At 42.6% G+C, this 11,254-nt stretch overlaps 1 protein-coding gene across 2 annotated transcripts; it reads right to left on the bottom strand.

The window, feature by feature from the left end:
• Nucleotides 1-3,316: 3,316 nt before the first annotated feature.
• ankrd33aa (ankyrin repeat domain 33Aa) lies at nt 3,317-10,514 on the bottom strand. Of its 2 annotated transcripts, XR_011981776.1 has the most exons (5): nt 10,236-10,514; nt 9,967-10,096; nt 9,728-9,868; nt 4,815-5,939; nt 4,709-4,738 (listed from the first exon to the last, which is right to left on the bottom strand). XR_011981776.1 is itself a non-coding variant. In XM_072696990.1 (4 exons), the coding sequence occupies exons 1-4, from the start codon at nt 10,512-10,514 to the stop codon at nt 5,107-5,109; spliced, it is 1,383 nt and encodes a 460-aa protein (XP_072553091.1). In that variant the 3' UTR covers nt 3,317-5,106. The 2 variants fall into 2 exon arrangements, 1 of the variants encoding a protein (XP_072553091.1); XM_072696990.1 differs by having other exon boundaries at nt 3,317-5,939.
• Nucleotides 10,515-11,254: the final 740 nt, after the last annotated feature.

An 11,254-nucleotide genomic window follows, 5' to 3' on the forward strand; every position in this document is an offset into this window, starting at 1 on the left:
CATTAGAAGGGAAAAAATCCTTCTTAACTTTTAATGGAAGTCAATGCAAAAAGAGTTTATTTCAAGTAATTTTGGAGCATTTCTATTGGACGTTTATCTGTCTGCCACATGAGAATGCAAAAACGGTCCTTAAAGGTTTGCATGAGCATGCCACCCCAGCAGGGAAGTCAGATTCATTAAGAAGCAGTGTAACAGCCAAAACAGACGTAAAAACAGAGCACGTTTTCTAGTTTTTTTTTTTTGCTGTGGCAACGCTGCTGTCTCTGAATTGACCACATACGAAGGAGTTGGGTTTTGTAGTGTTTTTAACCCAAATCCAAATGTGAGTGCAGTATGTTCTTTTTTCTAGTAATGAGTAAAGAGTTATTCCGCATTCAGTAGTTAGTCAGCAACAACCAAGCTCAAGTTAACATTGGGATTTCAGTATTTTCAGAAAGCCATATTTTTCAAAATTGTTCTTTTTGAACCACCTCTGTTTCAGTGACTTAAGTGGCTGCGCTGGTGTGGACGGGAGGCCAAAACGCAGAGAAAAAGCTGTGTCCAGGTACATGTGGACAGAACCTCAGTTTTAGTCGTGTCTTTGTGCTTCTGCTTGTCACAACTCTTACTTCAGAGTTTTAGTGTTTAGGCCAAATATGAATCAAAATGTGACAAATTAACATCTAACACACTTTAGTTTCTATGCTTACTAATGCTGAATGTTCCAGGTATTTTTCTCACCTACTTTTGTATGTGTGTTTTTTTTTTTTTTTACTTTTACTGCCTGAGTCATTAATTAACAGTAGTAATACGATGATGAGTTAAAGCTACTGTACTGAACTGTGGTTAGAATGAATCACTATGTTACAGCGTTCTGAGAGCTACTGAAAATTCGCCAGTGTCTGAAGCATACAAGGGTCTTAATAGCACATTTTCCGAGTATATATTAACCTACTGTTTTGTGGTTTTAAAAGGGCAGACAAACATTCTGAGCTGGAGACAGGCTGGATTGGAAGCTAATGCCCTGAGGGAGCAAAGGCTGAGAAGCAGCTTCCCAAACAGCCTCTTATGGACGAAGGCCCAGGCAAACACAAGGATCAGGGTGAGCTGTTGATGACACATAGCTCAGGCTCATTTTAGGGGAACAGACTGCATTGTTAATTCAATTCAGTTGAATACTTTGACAGGAGTAATGCTAGAAGTGAGTAGTAGTAGATGGGCTACTGCATGTTAGGCCATGCCAACTATTCTCTGGTGGAGATACATAGGGTTGAACTGCACTCTTATTTCACCTCATCAAGAGAAATTGGGTAAAAAAATGAAACATGTTAAAGCAGGAGTTATTTTCCCAGTGGGATGCCCCTCCTTTCCCAGGCTTTGTAATCTGTGCACTTGGCCTGTGTGTTCAGGCCCAGCTGGAACTGCTCAGATCTGTGGGATGAGGAGAGGAAGAATGATTATTTGATCAGTATTTATTTTTTTTTTTACTTTTCCCACGAGTGCGTGTGATGCTGAGGTTCATTTTTTTAGCATCCAAGGTCTTTCAACATCACTAGTAGACGCTATCTCATTTCCTTGTGGCCGGCACAGACTGCTTTCTTTTTATTGGAGATCTGTTTCTACTCCATTCACTTGCTGTCTTGTAGAGATGACAAGGGGTCACAAGTACCTGAATGCATGTTTAAAATTTTTGTAAACTACCTAAACTATCCTGGATTTAACAAGCCAACTAAGGATCAGTATGGCATGTGTGTGTACCGTGCACTATGCCAATACTGAGTAACAGCCTCTCTTCTATAAAATGTTGAAAACATTCCTATGAGACTAGAGGTTATTGCATCACGTAACTTTCAGGAACACTTTAATACTGTGAATGTCTGGGATTCAGATCTGGTGACTGGGAAGACCATGGTGCATCATCATGCTGGAAGTAGCCATTAGAAGATGGGTAAACTGTGGGCATGAAGGGATGCACATGGTCAACAGCAATAAATTGACGATGATTGATTGGTATTAACCATGCCCCAAAATGTGCCAAGCAAACATTCCCCACACCATTACCTCACCACCTGAGTGAGGATCTGTATAGATGTTCCTAATAAAGTGCTCAGTGAGTGTAGATTGGAATGGCATAGTAAATAAACAGACCAGCTCAAAAGCCTGGACATCTGTGCAGTGCAGTTTTACTGCTGCTGTAGTCTTTTACACTGTTTATTCAAGCCATACATGGACATCTATAGCTTGTAGCTCATGATAAGGTTCCACGCCGCCATGTGCACCGCGTGTGACCTTGTGCAACCTGCAGAACCGCTGTGTTAGATTTCGTTGGACATTCCAATAGAAATTATGTGTCTGACATATCTGATTCAAACTCAGGCAAAGCTACTGTAAAATCTGTAGCACTAATGAACTTTGTGGGGAAGCAGAGTAAAGACTTTTAACACCACTAACCGGATACACACTGAGAGGACATCACTCAGCCCAGTACAGGACAAAAGGTGATGGATCTATCCTTATATAACAATGGGGACACATTGGGTATGGCCACACATGTAAAGTGACGTCACTCTGGTGTGTAAAATGTAGAAATTGAGAAGTTTAGGCTGTTTACAACTGAGATTACATTTATTTTTAAAACAGAAAGAGTGAAGTATAGAAAAAAGTGCCATTTGGTATCAGTACCGTATTCCAGGCACACTCTTAAAAATAAAGGTGCTTCAAATAGTTCTTTGAGTGATACCACAGAAGAACCATTCTTGGTTCCATAAAGAACCATGTTTGTCATAGACATGGAACCAAAAGCATTGCTCAAAGAACCTTTTTGTAAGCACCTTTATTTTTTGGATTATTGGTTTAAATGTGAACAATACCCAACCCTACTCAGGATAGCGATCTAAGGATCTGAGCATCTAAAAGATGCACCCAAACTATTCAAACCCACTACTGTGGTTTGTTACGGAATTGGATCTGATTCATTCTTTTTTCTAACCCCAGTGTTTTCTGCTATTATCGACCTGATACTGATACCCATCCCTGACATTACGCCATCTTTATTAATGATTTCCAATTCATGGTTACGCTTCTAATTACTTTTTTATGCTACAGTTCATCTTGTGTCATGGCTAAGAGTAAGTTACATAAGCTTGACACAACCAATGGATTAGCGACCACTGACTCCCTCTACTTTTACCCTTACTGTTTCTATTATAGTCTCTCTTTAACAAGCTCATGGCTGCTTTACCAACCAATGGATATCATGGAAGCTTTTAATGTGAGTCTCTGAATAAGGAAGAACGTTTCTAATCTTCTAATTGATTTTCTTTATTATTTTTCTCATTAAAATCTACACACACACACACATAAACACACATGCATACTTTCACACATACTTTACACACCTACACACATTTGGCTTGGCTTTGTTTCGAGGTTAGGAAAATACAACATGAGCCCATGAGCCCTTGTTTGCATTCTGATGTTATGGATGCATTATATTGACATTTGCATGGACTGTTGGATAAAGTTCATCCAGTGCTCTTCATAACATGGCAACAAATAAGCAGTTTGGTCCCCGAGACAATAAAACGGGCCAAGATCATGGTTATAATCCATTTTTTTCAGAATAAAAAAAGAGTCCTGTGCGAGGAGGAGACACCAATTCTACATGAAGTGATGCTGTAGTTCCTGAGACCATTGTAGTTCCTCTGCATTCATCTGTGCCACAAAGCACAAAGCCATCATCTGATGGACGTTACTTCACTTCTTCTAGTCAAAATGACATATTAATCCCAAAAGAATTTGTGTAACTTCTTTACATCACAGCCTTGGTACCATGAGCATATGACACCAGAGCATATTTTACTTTTGAAAATCAATAATGCAAGATTAGCATGGCCTCTGATAGGACTGCTAGAGGGCTTTTGGAGGCTGAGGGCGTTTTCACACCTATGGTGGGTTTGCTCTGGTCCGAATCAGTTAGTGAATGTTAACTTGGAGTGTTTTCCTTTTGGTTTGATTTGGCAGGAGCAAGACATTGAATACAGATGAAGGTCCTGTGTTCTGGACTAGTGCAGATTTCTGGAGCTTTAACATGGAGCAACGGCAGAGGTGGCATTTGTTTATAGCCGTAGTGACAAACCACAAACAAACTGGTCCAGAGTTAGTTAGTCAAGTTGTCAAAAGTGTCAAATGCCCTTAGATCATTTAAAGTACATAATGTAAATAAACATCAAATAAACATGTAAATAAATATCCAAGATCTAAATCCAACATCCAAGAAGAACCAAGATGTCCAAGCTGCTTCTTGCTGTACGTATTTAAAATAATCTTTTTGATATAGTTTTGACCATAACGTCATCCAAGCAACCTTATTGCAGGGCAAAAGGAAGTTGCCAGTTACGTTTAAACAAACTTCTCCCTGTGCCTTTAGCTGCTGCCAATTCCTCAAGCTGCTACCTGTCCCTTCAGATGCTGCCAGTCCCTTTAGCTGCTGCCAGTCTCATCCGTTTCTGCCAGTCCCTTTAACTGCTGCCAGTTTCATCCGTTGCTGCCTATCTCTTTAGCTGGTGCTTGTACCTTCAGCTGCTGGTAGTCCTTTTAGCTGATTCCAGTCCCATCAGCTGCTGCCTGTTTCTTTAGCTAATGCCTGTCCCTTTAGCTACTAACTGTCCCTTTAGCCGCTAACTGTCCTTATAGATGCTGCCAGTCACATCAGCTTCTGCCTGTGTCTTTAGCTGCTACTGCCCCTGTTAGCTGCTACCTGTCCCTTTAGCTGCTGCCAGTCCTTTTAGCTAATGCAATTCCCATCAGCTGCTGCCTGTGTCTTTAGCTGCTACTGCCCCTGTTAGCTGCTACTGCCCCTGTTAGTTGCTACTGCCCCTGTTAGCTGCTACCTGTCCCTTTAGCTGCTACCAGTCTATTTAGCTGATGCAAGTCCCATCAGCTGCTGCCTGTCCCTTTAGCTGCTTCCAGTTCCTTCAGCAGCTGCCAGTCCCTTTAGCTGCAGGCAGTGTCTGTAGCATGCTTTCTGTCACCTTTGGCTGCCATTCATTTTTTAACTGCTGCTTTTTTGGACCCGAAATGCTTGTAGGTTTGTTTGCACATGTCCATTGTCCAGTGGCAGTCTGTTCACTTTTTTCCCTTCTTTTTAGACTCTTTGTCTGCCTTCTCCTTCTCTGCCTTCTCCTTCTCCAGCCGTTTCTTCTCCCTTTTCTTCTCTTCTTTGGCCTCCTTGTACTTCCAAACCGGTGGCTCCAGATAACCTTTAGTCATCTTCTTCTTCTTCTCCTTCTTGGGTGTGGCCTCGGTGGACTTGGTGACTTTAATTTGAGGGACACATCCTGAGGGGAAGACGCTGTTTCTGCGTGCTATGCTGCGCGGGACGAACCTGCGTACGCCGTTCGAGGCTATGGAGAGCATGCTGCCCCTTCGCTCTGTGTCTGAGCAACAGGAGGCCAGCGACACTGAGGCGGTCGAACTGATTGAAGTGGAGGCTGAAGAAATGGAGCCGTTGCTATGGCGCACTGCTCGTTCCGCCAGCTCTTTGCCTGGGTTTTGCTCCAACAGGTCAGGCACGGCCAGGCGTCTCTTGCCAATCTCCGGTGGACTGGTGGGACAAAGCGGCCGGCAGCCAGTGACTACCAGGGGGCTATGTATGCTGGTGGTGATGCGCACCATGTGGTCCAGGACACCGTTCTCTTGGGGGTCTTGCGGGAAGTTGAAAGTAAAGGTGGATTTCAGCCGATGGGCAACCCTTTGCCCTGCACTTTTCGTGGACGTGGCCTTGGCTACCAGCTCCTTCAGTTCTGGCCACTCTGGGACAAAGCTTTCACAGAACTGCTCTGCGCAGGGCCGGCTGGCCAGCTGCCTGAGTCTGCTGAAAGTCTCAAAGTGTCCTGTCTTTAGTGCCCATTCCTTCACGTCCTTCCCCCGTGTTGCATCCACTGCAGTCCAGTCAGCACCTGAGAAAAAGCGAGATAGGAATAAAGGTCACAGTCACAATATTAATCAAACAATCTTCCTATTATGCAAAGCTAAGCTATGCATATACCTTTGATAACTGTAGTAGAGAACAATAAACTAGGAAATCAAACAAAACATGCATTTAAACGGGTGACCTGTTTTGTATTGACGAAAAACCAATAGAAGAATTTAACATTTGCATTATCGTATGTGTGTATCTACACCAATCAACCATAACATTATTACCACCTGCCTAATATTGACTATATAAAATGGCTATATGTGTGCTGTGTGCACTATGAACCCTGGGCCCCATCACCACCACGGTAAAGAAATCAGAGTTGGTAAGTTTCTTTAGACTGCACCATTTCACACCAAATTACTCTAATTACTAATTTGTCAACTTCTCAATGATTAAGTAATGGGGAATTCCCTATTATGTGATTAAATTTAGTCAAAATATGGGAACCCAGTCCCCAGGAAGAACCACTGCTCTAGCAGAATCACTGCTCGGGAGAACCACTGCTCTAGCAGAACCACTGCTCTAACAGAACCACTGCTATAGCAGAATCACTGCTCTAGCAGAACCACTGCTCTCGGGGAAAACCACTGCTATAGCAGAATCACTGCTCTAGCAGAACCACTGCTCTCGGGGAAAACCACTGCTATAGCAGAATCACTGCTCTCGGGGAAAACCACTGCTATAGCAGAATCACTGCTCGGGGAAATCACTGCTATAGCAGAATCACTGCTCGGGGAAAACCACTGCTCGGGGAAAACCACTGCTATAGCAGAATCACTGCTTGGGGAGAACCACTGCTCTGGGTGAGTCACTGCTATAGCAGAATCACTGCTCGCGGAGAATCACTGCTCCAGCAGAATCACTGCTTTAGCAGAATCACTGCTCGAGGAGAACTGCTCTGGGAGAATCACTGCTTTAGCAGAATCACTGCTCGAGGAGAACTGCTCTGGGAGAATCACTGCTTTAGCAGAATCACTGCTCGAGGAGAACTGCTCTGGGAGAATCACTGCTCTAGCAGAATCACTGCTTGGGGAGAACCACTGCTCTATGGTGTTTTAAAATGTATTATAATACATTAGAAAAAACAACATTGTTGCCCCCTCATGTGGCCACTAAAGGAACAGTTTTCAACAAAAAGTTCTGAAGGAACAGGTTTTCACACTAAGTTGTGGGCCATTGACAGTTTTGTAATATTGGTATTTTCGTCCTGGTTTATGGAGTGTGTTGTAATGTATTACTACTTTTTGTCAGATTAGTTTACAGTGGCATGTAAATGCCTGGACACTCCTGGTCAGAACATCTGTTACTGAAAATAGTTAAGCGAGTTGAAGATAAACTGATCTCCAAAAGGCATAAAGTTAAACATCAAACATTCCTTTCACCAATATAAGAGCACAGTGCAGAGGTTTGGGTACCCCAAGAGATGTGAGCTCTCAGATAACCAAAATCTCAGAACTCTCAAAAGAGCAGTGCAGTATGACGGCCCAAGTATAACTAGAAGCCTCACAGAACTAGAAGACTTTTGTAAGAAAGATAAAAATCATCCAAACAAGAACAAAGTACAAGCTGTGATACTTGCCAAAGGGAACTGACCAAGCAGGCTGCCCACGTGTTTGCTTTTCCTTTTTTGTTATTTTGTAAAAGGTAGAAATAAAAAAGTTATGTTGCTTATAATTTTGTAAAAAATGGAAATCAGAAAATCAAGTCATCCATTACTTTCTTTGCACTGTATCAGATCAATTGACCAGGGGTGCTCACACTTGTTCATGTCATTGTGTGTTTTCTCCAGTGTGAAGCAAACAACCTTGTTTGTTCCTTCTCAGAGGTGTTAGGTGTGACGTAGAGGCTTTTAATTCATGATTACTGAAGTGAAGTAATTGATCACAGGATTAACTGTTCAGCTGCTGTTGGTCAGTCCTAGTGTTTTCCTCTTAGAATTAAACAGGCTGTGTTTTTAAGACTGATGCGGTATATGTAAAGGGCCTCTGGTCTGACCAGCTGTGCTGTATTGTGCCTGGTTCAAAAAGCAGTGTGTTCTGTGTCTGACAGGCCCAAAATGATATTACAAACTTCTATTACCAGAGAATTGCCCCTGTAGTTATTAATACACCTTAGTGGGTATTAAGCCATGAAGTGTTAAGGGATTAAAAGGCACATTAAATTCTTAATAACTTGCACTTAAACGTCTGTAGACTGGTCTACATGTGCAGCCAAATTCCATACATAGACAGTATGGACTGAGGAATGAACTGTATATTTTTTGAAGCTTACATAGCTATCACTTAAGTTTTTTTTTTTAAAGCAGCATTATGGGAGAATTGATATTTCTTGCTCTTGGGATCTTTCTATAGATGGGAAGTGGAATTAGAGTGCTTACATATACATTTCTGGACAAGCTGAGAGATACAGAACCAGCACCTGGAGTGGAAGAAGCGTGCGTCCAACTCTGGACACCGTAGAGTAATATTACAGGATTTACATGAATATGCAGTTTCCACCAGTGTTGTCCTGCCCACTTGTCCAAAGATACATTGCATTGCAGTTAGCAAGGTTCCAGACCCAGAGTAGCAATGACAGAGCCATTATTGATTTCGAAATAATGCTACATAATGTTGCTTTAGTAGTCTGATGTAATATTAAAAGACATGAGCTTTAAAAAAACTAAACCAAGGAAATTATTTCAAGGGAACCAAGGGAATTATTTTTCTCCTCTTGTGCTTCTTGGGTTTAGTTGGCCAGAAATAGATCAATGTAACTAAACTGACCTCTGCTGCCTTTGCTGCACTAGCAATAAGTACGACTGGAAAGTCTCCAGAGGGACTTTAAATAAGTCCTGATAAGTCCACGCAGGCCTAATCCAGTGCTCTGTGAGACGGCACTTAGATTAGCTGTGGGATCAGGAAACAAAATGTCCTCAGATTTGACTTTTTAAACCTGCCTGTGCTTGCCTCATGCTATAGTAACATACCATGGGAAGGCGCGTTTGGGTCCAGTCTTGTGTGGGTCAGGCGGAAAATAATCACGTGTTATTTTCTGTTTTTTCTGTGTTCAAGTGTTTTCTAATTTTACAGCATATGGAAGCCTTTCAAATACAAGAAATTACTCAGAACTGAAAGTCTGTTGGTTTATAAGCAGGCCTCTGACTGGGAGGTTCTGTATTCTTTCTTCTACATTTTGTGTACATTATACATTACATGGCCAAGCATTTGTGACACCTGCTCATCCTGTCCCTCCCAAAATCAAGGACACAGTCCTCTCTCCTCACATTTACAGCATTACAGCACAGGAGTTAGAAATCTTGCCCAATAACTTTTACTGGTGTAGTGAGGTGTGTTTGCCCAGCAAGGGAATTTAACCCTACTCTGCCAGGACAAGACAGTGGTGTTACCCACTAGGAGCTCCATCACTCCAGAGAATGGCTCCGTACCCCTCTAGCTAATGCTGGGCATTGTGCATGGTGGCCTTAGGTTCATGTACAACTGCTCCAGAACATTTTGTTCTATCGGCACTGCTTCTCTATTACACATTACATTATTACACAAACTGTGTGTACACAACTAGCCGTTTATGTCAGTAATGGGTGCACCATAAAGTAACTCTAATCTGCTTAAAACCATATAGACAAGCCACAAAAGCCTTTGGAGCAGCATTATGTCTGGAAATATTGGATAATGTGACTAGGTTAAAGATAATCTCACTTGCCAGGATACATTGTAATCCTTGAAATGCACACAATACAAACAATGCATAACAGCAGTTCAGTACCTGCCATGATCAGTGAAGCCACGCAGTCATTGTTACCCTGTATGGCTGCTTTAATGAGAGCAGTGAAGCCACGGTTGTCCCGGAGCTCAGTTTCCACGCCCGAGAAGAAGTTGAGGATGTAATTTAGGATATTCACAAACCCTGTGGTGAGACAGGACAATGGTATTCAGTTTTAGGAAGGTTTTTTATTTATTAGATCCCAAAACATTCAAACAAAAAAATGTTCCTAATGTTCCTACCAGCCTGTGCTGCAATCATGAGTGCCGTGTTGCCGTCGTTGTCTTGGTGATTGATGTCCAGATATGGACACCTGTTCAGCCCATACACAATATCTACAAATCCTTTGGAAACGGCCAACATCAAGCCATTCTGTGAAAGAGCAGAGTAAAACACAGCAGTGTTATGATTTCAGGCCTTGTGAGGGTCCCGGGAGGTCTTTATTGGGCCTTTTACACTACTAGAATACCAATTTAGCTGAAGGTGTGGTCCATTAAGTCACAATGCCTACCCTGCCGTTGATGTCCAACTCCATGACTTCGTCCCTTGTGACGCCCCTCTCAAGCACTCTTCGGAGTGCTGAGGCCTGGTTCTTGAAGCAGGCTTGGTACAGGGTGTTGGCCGACCCCTCTTCATTGTCCTCCCGCTCGTAATCGGGAAGGACAGAGTCATCTGAAAGCAAACTCCCAGAGTCCGAGTCATGTCCAGAAGCATACAACTCTGAGGCATCCTCATCTGGACCGGCGCCCAGAATGGGGTCCTCCTGCACAATGACTTTGGCCTCAGCCATCTGGCTCCTGTGAGCCAGAGATCATACACCATGTAGATGTTCCATCACTGCTTGTATTAGGGCTGCTGCCTGCCTGGGCTTCTGCAATGATAAGGTTTGAGTGGTCAGTCATTCTGCACTGTTTAACATGTTACTGCAGCTATACATTTTATGCATGTATGGGATATCCTGTGATGTCTATTCCAAAAAATTTTGAGAAGGGTTGGGTTTAATGCAACTTGGGGCTCTCTAAGACACAACTTAAAAGTTTAAACTCAGCCAATGGCCTTTGCTTTACTGAGCTTTGCAGACTCTGAGCAACTGAGTGAAACTGGCGTATACTAAAATAGAATGAAGAGCCTCAACTTCGAGCGTGAGGTGAGTGTAGTAAAGATTGACGGGTGGTAATCTGCTGAAGCTGCATTGTGCAACGTGCCACAGTGTGGCTATAATGGGCTCAGAGTCAGTAAATGTCTATACAGGAAGGTGGCCCACGGTTTGCTGAATATGGGTGTGAACTGATGAGTATATGAAACAGCTTTCTGCAGAAGTCAAGGTTTGTAGGTATAGAGTCTGATGAAGTTGTTGATACATCAGCCCATTAATGTCTTTCAACTTGCCTGATCAATGAAATGCCATAGAACATGCTCTGATTGGTCAAAAGTAATGGCATTTTAAAACCTTAAACCTTATGTTAAACCTCAGAGGTACAGCTCCAGTCAAAAGTTTGAACACTCCTGGTTGAATGTTTGCTGCTCATC

The sequence above is a fragment of the Salminus brasiliensis genome, chromosome 14 (assembly GCF_030463535.1).
Source record: "Salminus brasiliensis chromosome 14, fSalBra1.hap2, whole genome shotgun sequence".
Taxonomy (NCBI): Eukaryota; Metazoa; Chordata; class Actinopteri; order Characiformes; family Bryconidae; genus Salminus; species Salminus brasiliensis.